General features: G+C 36.1%; 1 protein-coding gene across 1 annotated transcript in view; it reads left to right on the top strand.

The window, feature by feature from the left end:
• Nucleotides 1–19,785, top strand: part of ZDHHC21 (zDHHC palmitoyltransferase 21) — a 68,756-nt gene that overhangs the window by 24,184 nt on the left and 24,787 nt on the right. The window contains exon 7 of the mRNA XM_078436805.2: nt 2,449–2,587. Coding sequence (XP_078292931.1) covers nt 2,449–2,587 — 139 coding nt within the window. The remainder of the gene's footprint in view (nt 1–2,448; nt 2,588–19,785) is intronic.

Raw genomic sequence — 19,785 nt, 5'->3', positions numbered from 1 at the left:
TTTCAAAGCTGTCACAAAAATCTGTGAGCAAGATATTGTATTTAATTCTGTTTTCCTAGCATGGGATCTCTGTATAAATATTTAAACTAGTATAGCGTAGCACTTTGTAAATATATCTAAATACATATATATTTATGTTTGTACACTCATACATGCATATATACAAAGTTAACTGCACAATGGGCTTTTGAAATTTATAACTGCATTTATCTATAGTTGACTTAAGGGTGGAGTTTAGCTTTGACAATGCTGATCAATTTAGAGTTCCCCATATTTTTTGATAACTTACTTTGATAGCATCATTTAAGGTTGGTTACCAAGCTTTTAGTGAAAATTTGGTTTTTACTATAAATCTATTATTTAAATAGAAAGTATTTCCTGTGATTAGGAAAAAAATAAAAGCATTTTTTAAAAAAGCATTTTAGATAGAAGCACTTGGTTACTATATAAAAAGGCTTAAAATTGTCTGATTCCATTGACGGGATAGTGTAGTATATTAATATATAGTTGATGTTTAAAAAATATGCTTTGAATTTAAACAGATTAATTCTCAAGTGAATTTCTAAACCTCGGTGATCTGTTTACAACTATAATAGTAATAGACTAAAAAGAAAAGGCTAGGTAAAACATGTATTATTGGGTAAGTGGTAATCACACTGAAAAACTCAACTGCATACCCTTTTTTAGAGTACTGTTTCTGATTAACTAATTACATATGTAATAAATGTTCAAATTACAGTTGGATATTGATCCTTCCTTTGAGAGGAATGCATTATTTTAAGCTTTCAAATAATCAACCAGGAGATGTTTTGGTCCTGTAGAGATTAGCGATATTCCTTATTTTAAGGAATAAAGATGAACTTGGTGACAAAAAAAATGTGCTATTAACCTAAATTTTGAGATTGGGGTGAGCTGTCTGTCTGTCAGTTTCTTCTGTGGTTTTCGTCAGCTTCTCAGAGTCCTGGTGGGAAGAAGAGTGGAAGTAGAAAGAGTTGGAGGTAGGAAAGGAGGGCAGACCAGTGGCTTTAAAAAGACTGAGGGACTTTCCTGATTGAATTCCTTAGTAGAGCATTGCTGAGATAGTCAGAGGGTAAGGGCAGTGGACAGTGTAAATTGGAAGCAAAGAGAATTTTTGATATTTTCAGAAACTGCATTATCGTAGCTGCCTAAGAGCTTTAGATTTGGAGGTCAGTTCTCAGGTCACCTTGAGATTTTCTCTGTTTCAGGCTCTGATTACTCTTTCTGAATAGCTTGTTACTGAAAGGACTCTTACATATAGACTGAGTACCTCAGTGTTTCTTAAAGCTCTCCGGTTAAGAAGAATGCCATCATCATAGCAGTTATGTCTTAAATTTGGGCAGGACGAGGAGAATGGGGTGAGCAGAAGTCATGGAAGCAGCAGCTGGTGAAGAGTGTGTTTGAGATCACACACAAGCACGCTTCCCGCTTGTGAAAGAAAGCCCTGCTTGCGAGTAGCAAAACCCAGGCATTTTCGTGTTTACAAAGCATGAGATCTTAAGTTTAGGAAATGCTTTTGCAGGTTTTCCATTTCATTCTATGTCTGATTTTAAAAAGTAGTTTCAATGATACACCTTTAAAACAACAATTTGTTAGGAACTGAACCTGTTGTATCTCCCCCCCCCCCCCCCCGCCATCCCCCAAACAATGGCAGTATAATGCTATAGTGAAATGAAAACATTTGTAAAAGTAAATTATAGTTTTGGACTAGGGTTTTCTGCTGGAGTTGTAAAATATTTTGAAAATTGGGGTATGATAAATAAATTTGGAACAATAAAATATTGAGTTTGCATTAGCCTTGAAAATGTTAGGATGATAACATTAATTATTTTTCCTGGTTATGGTTCACTATTGTCCTGGTGGAAGTGTAGCTCTGAGAATTTGTAAATACTTTTGGATATGTGTTTATTTCCAGCAACCAAGGGTGGATTTTAAAAGTAAGAAAAATTGCGAATGCTTAGCAGTAATGTCAAAGCGGCAGGTTTTAAGTTCTTTTGCTTCCAATCGTTCGAATTGCTCTCCACAGCTGGAATGCTGGAATGGAAGAGCGATATATAGAAGGCTCTTGTTTTCTTGGCTACTGTCTCTTCCTCTGGCAAGTGTCTTAACTCCTTTGTTCCTGCTCCCCTATCAGTGAAACGGGGAGACTGCCATCTGCTCTTCCTGCCACACTGGGTGGTTGTGACTTGAAGGCAGATCATCTCCACGGACTTCCTTTTTGTCAAGTAGAAAGTGCTTTACAAATGTGAGGAGGCATATTTGTAGTGTAGCTTTTCCTATGCACGGTTTGCTTTTAGGCTTAGGTGATGTTAGCATATCTCTGGGAAGTCCAGCATAATATGAAGTTGTTTGTGTTTATTTTTACCAGCCCCAAGATTAACATTTTATTAAAGTTTAAAATATTGTTTCTGTTTTCATTTTTTTCTTCAGGATTAACAATTGTGTTGGCGAAGATAATCATTGGCTTTTTCTGCAGTTGTGTTTCTACACAGAACTTCTTACTTCCTACGCACTGATGTTTTCTTTCTGCCACTATTATTACTTTCTTCCACTAAAAAAGCGTAACTTGGTAAGAAATGTTCATGTTCACTGATGTTAGAACAGCTGTAGCATACAGTTATTAACGTTCCTTTAAGTGCAGAGGATTGGAAACAAAAAACAACAAAAATATACTCCAAACTTGGTGAATTTGCGAATGTCTTGGGATTGAGAAAGTAGACTCTAATCTGACATTCCCTTTTAACCAAATCCATTTATGATTATTTATTAGTGTTGAGTGACTTTCTTTAAAAAGCAACATACGAGGTCTTTCAATATGTATGTTTTGGTTTAAGAATATCTACGATAATGAGGGAGAAAGTGAAAAATGTTAACTTCTCATTTCTTTTCAGGAATAAAAACAGACTTAATTTTTTCAAGTTTCTCAAGGGAATGTTAAGTTTTTGAGAAAAAGGACCTTTTTTCCCTTTGGCTTTAAACAATTATGATGAGCATTTGCAAGGTTCTGTAAAAAGTTATTGTCGTATATACCATCGGAAGGAGTGCTTTTCCCATTGTGTACAGGAATAACGACAGATCTTAGTAAGACTTGCCCCAAATAGTGCTGCTTGGGGTGGTTAGCAGCAACACGTTTTAAGTACTTGACCAAGTACCAACACCATGCAGTGGGCATGTTGTTCCAATTCTCACTTTAATGCACAAAACAACCACGTGAGGTGGGTACAGTTTCCCCCAGTTTTGTAGATGAGCAAACAGACTAATAGAGATTAATTAAGTAGTTACTGAAGGCACAAAGCTAGTAAGTGAGTATTCAGCTGGTTTTAGTTGTAGAACTGGGATTTGAATCTGATCTTGTGTTTTTGAATCTTACCCTCTGTGTTTTGTGTATACGGTTGGTATTGAAGCCTGATCTTGTGCATAATTTGGACTCGGATTGTGTTTTGAAATTGTGTGTGTGTGTGTGTATGTGTGTGTGTGTGTGAGAGAGGGAGATACACACACACACACACACACACACACACACAGACCAGACCGAGAAAGAGGTAGACAGAACAGAACGACAGCATGCACAAGGGTGTGGGTGCACGTGCACACGTGAAGAAGGAAGGTAGGGTAGAAGAAAGAGGAGAAAGACTACAGTCCTTGATGGAGAAGGGGAATTTTTCTTTCCTGTTCATGTCATTTCATACTGCTTGAATCTTTTGTATTAAATAATAACAATTTCAGTGGTGGTACATTTAAGTTTTAGAATAAGGGAGTGGGAGGTCTCTCTAAAGAATAAGGTCTTTAAGTTCTGCGTATTTAGATAATGTTAGTATAGATGATCATTTTGTATAACTAAAAGGATATTTGCTATTGTTGCTTGGCTGTGTATGTTAGTGGGGCCTTGTGATTATGTGTATTTCCTATAGATTGAGCAACTAAAATTAGATCCTAACTGAAAAAAGTTCAAAAGGGAGAACTTTATGGGTGTTTGACTTTTTCACACTGAGAATTTAGTGCATGCCAGTACTGTAGTTTTAGACATGTTTCATCTTATTTATAGATTGATTTCTGGTATAATTTGCATTATAGTTAGACTATGTAAAAGGTTGAACGTATTCCTCCAAGAGTGACCTATCTCAAATAATTGAGCCTCGTAAGAAAAGCATTAAAATAAAATTTCCCAGTGAGGGGTGCCTGGGTGGCTCAGTCGATTAAGCATCTGACTTCAGCTCAGGTCATGATCTTGGGGTTCATGAGTTCAAGCTCTGCATCAGGCTCTGTGCTGACAGCTCAGAGCCTAGAGCCTGCCTCGGGATCCTGTGTCTCCCTCTCTCTCTGCCCCACTCCTGCTTACACTCTGTCTCTCTTTCTCTCTCAAAAATAAACAAACGTTAAAAAGAATTTTGTTTTAGTTTCTCAGTGAGATTAGGGTCATACTTTTTTAAGGAGAGATAAAATTTAGTGGTGTTAATGAAAACCCAATAGGGGTTTTGCATTGTAGGAAAGTGAAGGGGATTGGCAAACTATGGACCTTGCGTTAAATTTGACCCTTCACCTGTTTTTATTAATAACGTTTTACTGAAACACACCTATTTACATTTGTTTCCATATTGTCTACATTTGCTTTTGGGCTACAACAGCAGAGTTGGGTAGTTGTGACAGAGACATTTGGCCCAAAAAACCTGAAATGTTAACTCTTTGGCTCTTTATATTGAGTTTGCCAACCCCTGGTAGTAGAATGATCTTGGCTTTGTGAGCAGACACACTTCAGATCAAAGCCTGACTTTTCTTACTTTATGTATAACCTTTGACACCATGTTTAGCTTTTCTGAATTGCAGCGTTCTCTTCTGGAAAATGTGAATAATAAGGAGATTAAATGAGATAACACATGTGAAAGTATGATATATAATAGACATTCAGTTTATGTTATGTTTGACTTCATAAAAGCTCTCAAAAAGAGGGAACAGCTTTTCTTTGGCCTGTTAAATTGTATGAAAATTTTACAGACCATTTAACAGTATTACTGGGAGACCAATGATAGACTAAAGAAATTTCGATAATCAAGAATATAATGGTAATGTTTAACGGAAGGATTAAGACATTTGAAATTACAAACTGATTTCCCTCTCCAGATGAAAGGTAGAAACTTTGGAAAATTTCTGCCAATTAGAGAAAGAATCACTTTTTTAAATGGGAAAACCGGTTATAGGTGTTAATATTTGAATCCTTAGATATATATAAATATTATATGTTACATGATTTTATTAAATAAATATTTAAATGCATACTGAATGTTGACAAAAGACCAGCAGAATAGTAAATGTTTGTTAGGAGATACAAAATGTCGGAAGAAAGTAGAAAAAGTGCAGAGAAGCTGAGTTGTGTATAAGATTAGAGGTATGGGGGGCGCCTGGGTGGCTCAGTCGGTTAAGCATCCGACTTCAGCTCAGGTCACGATCTCGTGGTCCGTGGGTTCGAGCCCCGTGTCGGGCTCTGGGCTGATGGCTCAGAGCCTGGAGCCTGCTTCCGATTCTGTGTCTCCCTCTCTCTCTGCCCCTCCCCCGTTCATGCTGTGTCTCTCTCTGTCTCAAAAATAAATAAACGTTAAAACAAAAAATTAAAAAAAAAAAAAAGATTAGAGGTATGGTTTCATTCTTTGCATGTGGCTGTCCAGTTTTCCCAGCACCGTTTACTGAAGAGATAGTCCTTTCCCCATTGACTATTCTTGGCCCCTTTGTCAAAAATTAATTGACCATATATGCATGGGTTTATTTCTCGGTTCTCTGTTTTGTTCCATTGATTTATGTGTCTGTTTTTACACCAGTATCATACTGTTTTGACTACTAAAGCTTTTTAATATAGTTTAAAATCAGAAAGTGATGCCTCCAGCCTTCTTTTTCTTTTTCAGGATTGGTTATTCAGAGTTTTTTGTTATTCTGTACTAATTTTAGGATGGTTCTGTTTCTGTGAAAAAAATGCCATTGGGATTTTGGTCGGGTTTGCATTGAAATCTATACATTGCTTGGGTAGTAGACATTTTAAGAATATTTCATTCTATCAATCCATGAGCACAGAATAGCTTTCCATTTTATTAGTGTTTTCTTCAATTTTTTTCATTGGTGTCTTCGTTTTTACTCTACAGATCTTTTACTTCATTAGTTACATTTATTCCAAGGTATTTTTTGATGCAGTTATAAATGGGATTATTTTCTTAAATCTCTTTCTGATAGTTATTAGTTTACAGAAACACAACCGATATTTGTATATTGATTTTGTATCCTGCGACTTTACTGAGTTCATTTAGTAGTTCTAACAGATTTTGGTGGAGTGTTTAGGTTTTCTATATATATCATGTCAGATGCAAAGAGAGAAAGTTTTACTTCTTTTCTAATTTGGATGCCTTTTTGTTCTTGCTTAATTGCTCTAACTTGCAGTACTAAGTTGAATAAGTGGTAACAGTGGATATCCTTGTCTTTGATCTTAGAGCAAAAGCTTTCAGCTTTTCATTATTGAATATGATGTTCCTCTGGGCTAGTCATATATGGCCTTTATTATGTTGAGATATGTTCCTTCTACACCTGATTTTAAGACTTTTTATCATGAATGGATGTTGAATTTTGTAGAATGCTTTTTTTCTGCATTATTAAGATCATCGTGATTTTTTTTTCATTCTGTTAATGTGGTGTATCATGCTGTTTTGCAGATGTTGAACCATCCTTGTATTCCTGGAATAAATTCCACTTGATCATGGTGTATGATTTTTTTAATGTATTGATGAATTCACTTTGCTTATGTTTCGTGGAGGATTTTTGCATCTATGTTCATCAGGGATTTTGTTGTGTGATTTTCTTTTTAAAAAAATTTTTTTGTTTAATGTTTGTTTATTTTTGAGAGAGAGAGAGAGAAAGAGATCAGGGATCAGGGGAGGGAGAGAGAGAGAGGGAGACACAGAATATGAAGCAGGCTCCAAGCTGTCAGCACTGAGCTGGACGTGGGGCTGGAACTGGTGAACCACGAGATCATGACCTGGGCTGAAGTCAGGTGCTTGACTGCCTGAGCCACCCAGGTGCCCCTGCTTTTCTTTTCTTCTAATGTTGTCTGATTTTGGTAGCAGGTTAATGCAAGCCTTGTAGAGTGATTTTTGAAAGTATGCCCTCTTCAGGTTTTGTAATAGTTTGAGAAGGATTGCAATAGTTTGAGAATTCTTCTTTGAGTGTTTGGTAGAATTCACCAGTGAAGCTGTCTGGTCTTGGACTTTTCTTTGTTGAGTGGCTTTTGATTACTGATTCAGTTTCCTTACTAGTAATTGGTCTGTTCAGACTTTCTGTTTCTTCATGATTCAGTTCTGGTAGGTTGTATGTTTCTAGGAATTTATCTGTTTTCTTCTCGGTTGTCCCATTTATTGCTATATCATTTTTATAGAATAGTAGTCTCTTATGATTCTTATGTTTGTATGGTGTCAGTTGTAATGTCTTCTCTTTCGTTTCTGATTTGAGTCCTGTTTTTCTTTTTTAAGTGTGTCTAGCTGAAGATTAATCCATTTTCTTTATCTTTTCAAAGAATCTGCTTTTAGTGTCCTTAATCTTCTCTATTGTCTTTTTAGTCCCTATTTCATTTATTTCTGCTCTTATTTTCATGATTTCTTTCCTTCTCCTAACTTTTGGCTTAGTTTCTTCTTTTTCTAGTGCCTCGAGGTATTAAGTTAGGTGGTTTGAGATCTTTCTTTTTTCCTAATTTAGGAATTTGTTGCTGTGAACTTCTTTCAGAACTGCTTTTGCTGTGTCTCCTAAGTTGTAGTGTGTTCAATTTCTATTTTCATTTTCCTCAAGATGTTTTCTTGATTTCTGTTTTGATTTCTTCTCTGACACATTGGTTGTTCAGTAGTATGTTGTTTCATCTCCACATATTTGTGAATTTTCCAGTTTTCTTCTTGTAATTGATTTCTAGTTTCATACCATTGTGGTTGGAGAAGATGTTTGATATATTTCAGTCAACTTTATGAAGACTTGTTTTGTGGCCTAACATATGATCTGCCCTGGAGAATGTTCTGTGTATGTTTGAGAAGACTATATATTCTGCTGCTGTTGGGTGGGATGGTCTATAAATGTCTGTCTGCTCTAATGTGTAGTTTCAGTCCAGTGTTTTCTTAATTTCCTGTCTGGATGTTCTATCCGTTGTTGAAACTGGAATATTGAAGTCCCTGCCATTATTGTATTGCTGTCTGTTTCTCCCTTCAGGTCTGTTGATATTTGCTTTATGCATTTAGGTATTCCTATGTTGTGTGCATAAATATTTACAAATATTATATCCTGTTGAATTAATCTCTTTATCATTATATTGACCTTCCTTGTCTCTTAATATAGTCTTTGGCTTAAAGTCTGTTTTGTCGGATATAAAAGTATAGCTACTTCTGCTTACTTTTGGTTTCCATTTACATCAAGTATCTTTTTCCATCTCTTTACTTGCAGTCTGTGTGTCCCTAAAGCCAAAGTGAGTCACTTATAGGCACCATATTGTTGAGCTTTTTTTTTTTTTTTTTTTGTGAAATCTATTCAGCCATTCTTTATCTTTTGATTGGAGTATTTAGTCCATTTACATTTAAAGTAATTATTAATAGGTATGCAGTTACTTTTTCCCTATTGTTAATTGTTTTCTATTTTATAATTCCTTTGTTCCCTTCTTCTCTTGCTCTCTTTGTGATTTGATGATTTTCTGTAGTTGTGTTGTATACTGTTGGGTAGGAATTGCTCAGCTAGTTCCTGGGTTTCTTTCAAAGAGAATTGTTCCATGTGTAGCAGTAGATCCAGTGTGTCTGTGAAAAGAGTTGAGTTCAGAAGCCTCACATGTCACCACCTTGGACTGGCATTCCCTTCTTTTTTGGTCTTTGTATTTCAGTTATTCTGTATTGTGCTTCACTGTCTTCTTTGCATCTTTCCTATTTGAGAGTTTATGTAGTTTCTTGAAACTCTGGCTTGATGTCTTTCTTAAGTTACAGACCTTTCTTTGCCTATATCACTTCAAATGTTGCTTCTGCCAAACTTTGCTTTTACGTTTCTGATTTTCTCATTTTGTGTACATGAGGTCTCACTGCACTGCATACCTTTCACAGTCTTTTTTGTATTTTATTTTTTTCTCTGTGTTTCAGATGGCTGTTTTCTTCTGACCTTTATTCTGGTTTACTGATCAGCTCTTCTGCTCTGTCAAACACCTCCACTGAGTTATTCATTCACTTAGAATTTTTCACTTTCAAAATTTTCATTGATCCCTTTTTCATAGATTACTAGTTTGGTGAAATTCTCCTATTTATCTTCTATACTTGTGCACATTTTAATTAAAGTTATTTTAATGTCTACGTCTGACAATTTCAATATTGAGATCTACTTGTGGGTCTGTTTCTGTTGACTTTCTTTTTCTGTCTCTCTTAGTTTCTAATTATTTGGTCCTTTCTTCTGGCATATCTGATAAATTTTGTTGGATGCCAGCCATTTTATATGACAAACTGTAGAAGATCTGTTTTATTTATTTATTTATTTTTTCAAGATAGGATATACTCACTTTTTTTGGACAGGCAGTAAGAGAAGGCTCATCTTGGTCCAACGAAGGGTTTGTATGACAAATATTTCTAAGACTAAATAATAGAACATTGGTCTTAAAACAGCAGTTCTTTTGAAGATAACATTGCATTTATTGAGGTTTTGTAAGGATTTATAATTGCTGGGTTTGGTCTTTGCGAAGGACTACTTTCAGTTTGCCTTCTCTCTTACGATGTAGCCCTTCATGAGTCTCAGTTGAAAACCTTAGGTGTTTACTGTGGATTGTACCTTTTCCTTGTTCTTTCCCCAAATGTTTTCCCTCACGGGTGTCATTGGCAGTAGCATTTTGTTTAAAAATTTCTTCCCAAGTGATTCTTATCAGTGTTGTCTGCGCAACTCCAGGAGATAACACTTACATCCTAGTCTATGTGAAAGGTGTCCTATGGGGTTGTACAGAACAGTGCTGCTCTAGCCGCTGTGCTCTAGCACTGTTGTACTGTAGGGAATGAGACTTGGGATGGGCTTTCAGCATAGGTAGAGATTAACCAGACGAGGACATGAAGGAAGTCCTTGTTGAATGAGAGGACAACTAAAGGCAATAATGGAAACAATTGGTTTTAAGGTCAAATCTGCTTTAAAATACTAATAATACTGTACAGCAAATGTTTCTAAGGCTAAATAATAGAACCTTGTTCTTGCTACAACGCTTCTTTTAATGATGACATTTATTGTATTTTTTTTTAATAAAGGTAGGAAAAATACCAGTAATTTCAGTGCAAAAGTCATCATTATTATCATTGACATTTAAAAAAAAAATAACGTTTTGTAGTGGACTATTTTTCGGACAATGCTGCCCCATCAATTTTTTTCTAAGTTTTTGCTGTGTCTTTTTTTAAAATTTTATTTATTTTTTATTTTTTTCAACATATGAAATTTATCGTCAAATTGGTTTCCATACAACACCCAGCGCTCATCCCAAAAGGTGCCCTCCTCAATACCCATCACCCACCCTCCCCTCCCTCCCACCCCCCATCAACCCTCAGTTTGTTCTCAGTTTTTAAGAGTCTCTTATGCTTTGGCTCTCTCCCACTCGAACATCTTTTTTTTTTTTTTTTTCCTTCCCCTCCCCCATGGGTCTTTTTGATTTTTCTCTAAAGCAAACGAACCAAACTATATCCAGCTCTTCACTTGGTGTGTAAAGCTGGCCAGATAGTGTCAGAAACCTGGTTAATTCACATTGTGACCCTTTCAGTTATTTGAGATGTGGAATAAACGTCCCCCAGTGTCCCTAATTATCTTTGGAGCTTGTATTAATGATCACTGTGTATCGTTCTTGTGGAAATATTAGCACAATTAAGGCATGCCATAGCCTTTGACCCTGTATTCTGTCAGCCAAAGAAGTGAAAGCTTTAGTCTGTGTTCTTCTTTATACCCTTTCGGGTTGGTAGATGGCAGCATCGTATCTTTGCCAGCCAAATTCTAAAGCTGAGTGCTGGTTCTCTGGGTGGGACAAGAAAGTGTTAACGACTCATCCTTTGGTTTTTGTTTCGTTTGTTTGTTTTTAAGACGAGAGTGTTTATTAATTAAAAAAAAGAAGAAATGAATTGTCATTTCAACTTTGTTGTAATGGCACTCCACCTGTATTCAGTAGAAAATTGGTACATTTTGGTTAAGCTCAAGGAAGAGAGCCTTGAGAGAGAAAGCATGCTGTTCACAAACTCTGGGAAGTGAAGGGCTTGGAACCCTGGTTTTCTTCCATTTCTCTTCTAGTAACCTCCTCCTGTCAAGAGAGTTCTTTCTGTGCTGGATTGTTTTAACTGCTTTGCATTTGCCCTGTTGTTTTTTTAGAGTAACAGTGCTTTTTGGGTTTCTTCTTAATCTTTATTTTTAAAATATCCACGTGTCATGAACTTTAAAAAATGTATATTTTTACTATGTGAAGCTTTGAGGAAATATTTCAATATATCCTTTAATGAGGGAAGGAGGTAGTAAGAACTTAAGGAGATAATTTATTCATCAGGAATCAATGCCCATAATAAGAATATATTTTTAAGCTGTAAATATTGATAAATATTCTAAGTTTTATACTAACGAAGGCCTAAGAACCTAAAATGAATTAGTATTACTATTTTCTTTGTAAATAATAGCTAAAATAATCTCAAAATACTCTGGATAGACAAAAAATACATTTATCTGGAAAAACTGCAGAAACTTAATAGGTATCTTTCTAAATAAATGAAAATAAATTAAACATTTTGGTTAAAATCACAGAATCCAAAATCAATGAAGATCATAAGCTTTCATCTTAAACATTTTGGACAAGTTTTTCAAATGTTAGATGTCAAATTAGTTTGACCATCATTTGCACTTATCATGCCAACATAATGTTAAATTTTACTTTTAAAACCCCTCTTGAAACTAATGTCTTACTTTAGTGATTGGGATGAAATCATTTTTAAAGATTTCAAAACCTGTAGATGAGGGGAATGATTTGGCATTTTAAATGCATACAATAGATGGATGTTAAATTGAAATTTCTGTGACCAGTGTTCATATTTGACTTTTTCACATAGTTGTTTTTAATATAAGCACTTGTCATATGGTGTATTATTAAATTATAACAGTGTATTTCATTTTATTGTGTGTTAGCTTACCAAAACCAATATTAGAAAAATATAGCTTTATAATTAAATATGAAGTATCACTATACTTAGTATACTTTAAACAATTTATTATTCGTTGATTCATAAATATATCATTAGTCATATTTTTCATGAATTTTACGTGCTGTTATTCTGGAGCTGTAAGCATTTGATTAGTGGCAAATGTCAACTCCTTTAAAATATTCCTGCGAGGATAAGTAGCATGGTTCCCATTGCACCGATAAGGTGACTGAGATTCAGAGCAGTCTAAAACTTGTCCAGTCTGAGAGTTACCACTTGGCAGGTGTGATTTCAGCCCATTTCTTGCTGTCTCTAAGTCAGTATTCTTTCCAGGTGCTATTGTACTTTTTGTATTTTCCCCTAAGGGCATTTTTTTGTCCTGACAATTTTATCGTAGCATTATTAATTTAAAAATGTACAGACTAAAAAATGCTGGAGTGTCACAAAATCTATTCTATGGAGAAAGCTCATTGAAATCTCCTGATTGGTGACTTCATATTTCGCTGTTTCATTTTTCATTGAGATATCCTATTTTTAATAGCTTATCTAATATGAGGACTGTCAAAATAGACCTTATTAAGGCATTTTAGTGGTTTAAATATTTTTAAAAATCTGTACCTACTTGCAGTCTCTTATTGTAGGCAATACTGTCTGCCTACGTGAGAAAATCAGAGGTTGTTTTCTTTTTGAAATAAAAAATTTGTAGCTATTCGTATAGAGATTTTGCAACTAATAATTTGTGTCATAACCACGTTAGTTCTAAGGTGACATCTTTTAAATTCTTTTTAGATGAAGTAGATTCGCATAATTTCTAACTGGTTCTTTTATACCTATTTTTTTGCGAAGGCCCGAAACTAATCTATGAATTACATTCAAGGCTATGTATGGGGAGAGTGACAGAAGGGGGAAGGAAGGGAGAGAATTTCAAAAAGTGAATGCTTCCAATATTCAGAGAAGGAAAATAAATAATGTTTAGCAGTCCAGCTAACTCTTCGAGGAAGATACATTATTATTATTCCAATTAGCTCATATCTAGTAGCGTTGCTAAGGATTTGATGTCAGGTATAACAATGCCACAGGATTATTTGCCTAGCTTTTGGCTAACAAAGAATAGAAATAGCCAGAAGATTAGATTGCAGGTAGCTTCGAATATTGGTTAACCTCTTTATAGTTTATCTTTCTATATAACCAATCTTAAAGTGTCCTGAATACTTTATTGCTATTTAAAAAATATTTTAGAATTTGCCCCATAACCTTTGTTTTTTGATGTCTATAAAGTCATATGGTCACTTTGGAATGGATAAAATTGCTGAAATATGTATTTAACTTTTTGGATTTGGGGGAAAATAGTTGAGAATAGCCAAGAATACTTTGGAATTCAGGATACAGTGAAATGAAAATGACTTTTAATGCTAATATGATGGTAATTGGCATTTTTGTTCATGGACCCTGAAATGGTAGTGGAGATCTCATCCCTTGGTAATTTTTTTTTTTTTTTTTTTTGGCTTGGAAGTTATAGTGGCAGATACACAATTAGTTTATATTTGTAGGGGGAACAAAAAGACAGTTTAAGAATGCCACGTCATCCTAACAGTTGTCAGTTCTGTGTGTCAGTATAGCCCTGTGCTTTTAGTGTTACGTGGAACACAGAAACCTTCTAATAAATCTCGACCTTGCCCTACAATACCCGGTCTACTGAATATATATCCTCAGGAAATTTGTTTTATACAGCTCATTATTTATGAAGATTATAGCATTTAGTAGAAGATTTAACCCTTTTTTATTTCTGCCTAAGACTGGTTCAGTCACTTTGAGTTTAAATGGTCACAGCCTGGCAGCAGCTTTATTGTCTTGTTCATCTTTGAAATCGTAAGTTAAGTGGTAAATGTAGCAAGAAAATAGGGTCTCTTGTGTTGTTTTTTATTAAATTGCTCCAGTTTTTCTGGAATTTTTACTGTCAAAATATGGGAAGGCAGATAAAATGTTTTTCTAAATTATTTTACCCTCAGCCATGAACCTGACAGGTACCAGTGCAGTTTGCTCCCTAACAAAACTGCAGTTATATCTTAACTTAATGTGTCATCCTGAATGCTCAGTGATAGCCATCAGGTATGTGTGAATAATGATTTTTTTCCTTTAGATATTAATTTCCATTAGGATTTAACAAAACTGAAAAGATGCATATTACTTGGGGGCTGGAGGTGAGAGAGGGATGTACAGAACAGTCCTGTAACTTCTTTGCCTGCATTTTTGGTAAAATTTAAGCCAAGGCTTATTCCAAAAAGTGCTGATGACCATTCAGATGTAACAGGATTTTATTTTATACAAGAGTAATTGCCACATGAACCCGACTTCAGCATGTGAAATTGGTTATGAAGCCATTTTGAAAATTCGAGTCTGTATGCTTTAGATATCCCAGTTGTGTTCTAAGCCATTTTCATTTTTGGAAAATGGGAAAAACCAAGTCCCTTCGAGCAGTATAGTGGGCGAAGGAGGGAGATTTTGTCATCCAGAGAACATTCATTGGATAGGTCAGGAGACATTTTGGGTTGTGACAGATTGCTTCCGGCATCTAGTGGGTGGAGGCCAGCGATGCTGCTAAAACTCCTACAATGCATAGGACAGTCCCCTCTAACAAAGAGTGATTTGGCCCAAAGGATCACCTGTGCTGAGGTTGAGAAACTTTTTCGTAGGAGGAAGATCATAAATACCTCAAATATTGTTCATTTTCAGACTGGTCTCATAAAAACCCAGAAAACTACTTAAAATAATAGCCTATAAATAAAAATTGCTTCCTACTGATTGATATAAAAATTTATCGTTTTATAATGTAAAATTGTATCTGTATAGCATAGATGTTCATTTTCAAAAATTATGAAGAACACTCGTTTAGTCATTTAACAGATATTTGTTGAGTGTCTTCTGTGCACACTGGCCCCTGATCTAGGCTCTGACGATGCAGTGAATAAAACAAAGTTCTTGCATTAAGGAGCTTATATTCTAATTGGTGGAGCTAGGCAGTGAACAAATACATGCTATGCAAAATAAATATTCTGATGTAGAATAAAGTTGGGTAAGGGATAGACATTAATGATTGATAATACAGTCAGAGAAGTCCTTTCTCAATAGTGACACTTGAGCAGAGACCTGGAACGCAAGCAAGTCACTGATACTGGGAGGAAGAACATTCCAGGGAGAGGAGAGAACCATGCCAAGTCCCCCTGGGGTGGGAGCACATTTGACCTTTCCAAGGAACAGTCAGAAGGCCACTGTATCTTGAGTGGAGCCAATTGGGGAGAGGGTAGGAGGAGCCGAATTGAGAGCAGTGAGGGATGGAGTTGGATGTTGGAGGTGTTTTGTTGTCAGGATGTTTGGTGGTCGGGACTTTGGAAACGACTGAAGGGTCTTGAGCCTGGTTGCACAAAGGCGTTTACATATTAGAAAGAAAACTGATTGCTAGGAAGAATAGATTGAGGGAGCACAAGGATAGTAGCAGGAGGACTAGTTGCGAGACGATCGGAGTATAGTTCAAACATGAGATGATTACAGGAGTGGTGGAACTGTTGAGAAGTGGGCCAGTATAGTTTGGTAGTTGGGTCAACAGAGTGAGGCCCCACTGAGGTTGAGGATTTGTTAGCATTGACGCCTACAGGGAGTTGGGCATGAAAGATGGGAGGTGGTTTTCGGAGTGTGCCGCGCTTGAATTTGCGTTTATGTTACGGGTACAGTTATGGGAAAGGATGTGATGCGGATTTAATTATAGAATTTGGATTGAGACTAGATTAGGATAGAAGATAAGATTATTGGAAGAAATGAGTTCAGGGAACTCACAGACCAAATATTAGAAGACTTATGCTAGATCATAAGTGGCCGAATCTGAGTCTTGGCTTATTTTCAGATAACTTGCATCAAGAGGCGATGCCCCCACTACCTTCTAGTTTTGTTAACATTTTGAAAGTTTACATGATATCATTACAAAAGATTACCAGATAGGAATATAGGAGTATTAGTTCATGTAAGTGCCCCTGTCTTCTGCCTCTGTTGGTTTTTGTGACATGTGTGTCTGTGTACTTGTTGCCTGTGTGTTTCTTTTTCTGTGTTTATCTCTGCTATTGGATGTGTGTAACAGTCTCTGTAAGTGGTACTCTGCCTCTTCACATGTTGGGGGAGGAAATTCTGCTCTTTTGTCAGCTTTCTTCCTCATTTTCATTTATTCATTCAATAAATACTCATTGAGTACCTGCTGTGAGCTAGAGCTGGGTCTGGGTTCCAGGGACTCCTCATTGAACAACAAAAAGGGCAAAAGTCCCTATCCTCAAGAAATGTACATACTACTGAGAGAGGCAGGCAGTATGTAAAGAAATAGATATATATCAGATGGAGCTAAGTACTAATGGAAAAAATAAAATATATGAAGGAGATAGGGAATGCTGGGATTTTCTGTAGTTTGGGCAAGGAAAAACAAGCAAATAGGCCCTAGTAAAAAAAGCGTAGGGGTTTCTATCAAATAAGGTGATGTTTAGGGAGAGACCTGAAGACAGTGAGGCAGTAAACATGGATATCTGGGGAAAGAGTTTGCCAGGAAGGACAAGTGTTAACAGCCCTGATATGGGAGTTTGCTTGATGTGTTTGAGGAATAGCAGGGAGATCAGTCTGCTTGGATCAGAGTGAAGAAAGTGGTGGATGAGATCAGGGAGCCAGTCTGACTCCTGCTCTCTCCCTTTCCCCTTCTGTCTCCTAATATATCCTTTTCTAGAACTTACTTGACATTTTTTTGTGTCTCCTTTTACAGGCCATATGTAACCAAATTTTATTTCACATTTTATTGTATGTATTTTAAAAGTTTTGTTTCTGTTTCTAAAATTAAGAAAGTATTTTTATAATATTTTTGTGTTACATATTTCATGATCACAACTTTCTGTATTCCAAAATACACATATAGAGGAGTACACAAAAATAAAAACATACAGCTCACTGAATTATCACAAAGCCTCTTTGAGCAATGCTTATAAGATTTGTTCTTTTTGTTACATTAGATACAGTTCATTTTCATTGCAGTGAATATCGCTATAAATATTCATGGTGCAGTTGACCCTTGAACAATGCAGGGTTAGGGGAGCCCATCCCCTGCACAGTCGAAAATTCATATATAACTTTGACTCCCCCAAAACTTAGCTCCTAATAGTCTGCTGTTGACAGGCAGCCTTACCGATAATATAGTCGATTAACCTGTACCTTGTATATGTATTACATACTCTATTCTTACAATGAAATAAGCTAGACAAAAGAAAATATTATTAATAAAGGCCTAAGGAAAAGAAAATACATTTATAATGTAGTAAAAACAAAATCTGGGTTAAGTAGACTGGTCCAGTTCAAACCAATGTTCAAGGGTCAACTGTATTTCATTTCCTATAGGACAACTTATTTGTCCATTCTATTGAAGGACATTTACGTTATTTCCAGTTTGAGGCTGTTACAAATAATGGTGCAGGAAAACATCCTTGTTCCTGTCTCTTGGATGTGTGTGTCTTTCCCTTGGACTTATGGCTAGGAGTGGTAGTGTTCAAAGGATATATCCACGGTCCTTGAAATACCGTTAAACAGTTTTCCAAAGCGGTTCTATGAATTTAAATTTTTTTTTTTTTCAACGTTTTTTATTTATTTTTGGGACAGAGAGAGACAGAGCATGAACAGGGGAGGGGCAGAGAGAGAGGGAGACACAGAATCGGAAACAGGCTCCAGGCTCCGAGCCATCAGCCCAGAGCCTGACGCGGGGCTCGAACCCACGGACTGCGAGATCGTGACCTGGCTGAAGTCGGACGCTCAACCGACTGCGCCACCCAGGCGCCCCGCGGTTCTATGAATTTAAACCCCCACTAGTAGAGAATGTAAGTTCAGGGTCCTTCACAGGCTCACTAATGCTTGTTCAGATCTTCCTGAAGTTAGCCATTTTGGTGGAGATGGCGCGGAACTTGATTGTGTTCTAATTTGCGTTTCTCCAATGACTAATGATATTGAGCCCCTTTTCACATGCTAACTGACTGCCTATTTTGTGCAGTGTGCCTGGTTAAGTGTTTTGCCTATTTGGTGGTTGGGGTTATTTGACTTTTTTTTTTTTTTTTGTAGGGCATTTTAGATTTGAGCTCTTTGTTGAGTATGTGTGTTGTAAATCTCTTCTGCCCTGTAGCTTGCCTTTTCTCTGTTGATGGTATTTTTTGATGAACAGAAGTTTTTAATTTTCATGTACTCCAACATCAATCTTTTCCTTTTTGGTTAGTGTTTTTTGGGTTCCATTTAAAAAGTCGTCTTCTATCCCCAGATCATCAATATAATTCTCCTACGTTGTCTTCCAAGTATCGTATTTTTTATATTTCCACCTGGAATTGACTTTTGTATTTCTCATGAAGTATGAGTCAGGGTTTCATTTTTTTCACAGATGGATAGCCAATTGATTTAGCACCATTTATTAAAAAGAAAATTCTTTCCACTCTGCTCTGCGGTGCCACCTTTTTCATAAACCAAGCTGTGTGTGTGTGTGTGTGTGTGTGTGTGTGTCTGTTTCTGGTTCTTTTCTAGTCCATCGGTGTATTTGTCCTTGTGATTGTACCGCTGTCATAACTATAGTTTTATAACAAATCTTGTTATCCAGTGATGACTCCTCTTTTTTCATTATTTTTGCTCCCTCAGGAGCCTTTTATGACATTTTCTCCACTTCCCTCTATGAAATCACATACTAAGGAATAAGATTTTGTCAGGTAGGATAGATTTGTGTATGGCCACAAAACTATTGAAATAAGGCGATCCTCCCCCCTGCAAGAACCAATTTTCTCCCTCCTTGGGGGCAATATGACCTATATTGAGAATGTATGCAGTCAACCAAACCCTCCCACCTTTTTCTTTCTATATAGGAGTGGTATGGGATTCGTTGTTTGTTCCTGTGAAATTTAGAAACAGCTTACTGAGTAATTTGTACAGATCAAAACAAAATTTTTAAAAAGCTGCCACCAGTAGACTATGTGCTCTGCTGGTGGGGATTTTTATTGGGATCGTATTAATTTTATACATCGGTTTGGATAGTTGACACCTTTAACAGTACTGAGTTTCCTGATTATAAGCATAGTATAGCTCTAAGAAGAAAATTGCTTTGAGAAGAAATGGGAAACAGGGGGAGTTCTATAACCATGAGTGAGTAGTTAAAACTTTTGCAAAGAATATTCACAGATTTACCAGTGAGTTCCAGCTCTGTCAAATATGAAGGGAAACAATAATTCCAGTCTTACACCAACTCTGTTAAAAGAGGAAACTCTCCCCAACTCATTTTATGTGGGTAACATATGTTGAATACAGAACGTAGCAAGGACAATAAAGAAAATAATAGGCTAGTCTGATTATGACCATAGGTGAACAACTTCTACACAAAATATTAGCAAACTGAATCTGATTCTGTGTAATAAACCTGATCAAGTTGGGTTTATCTTAAAAATGAAAGGTAGTTTTACATTAGAAAATCAGTCAGTATTTTCATTACATTAACAGATTAGAAAAAAAATCATGTGTATGCAGATAATCCTTTAGACAATGA

This window comes from Panthera onca, chromosome D4, assembly GCF_046562875.1.
Source record: "Panthera onca isolate mPanOnc1 chromosome D4, mPanOnc1 haplotype 2, whole genome shotgun sequence".
NCBI classification, from domain to species: domain Eukaryota; kingdom Metazoa; phylum Chordata; class Mammalia; order Carnivora; family Felidae; genus Panthera; species Panthera onca.
The sequence above is the reverse complement of the archived record's forward strand: the minus strand, read 5'-3'. Positions and strand labels throughout refer to the sequence as shown.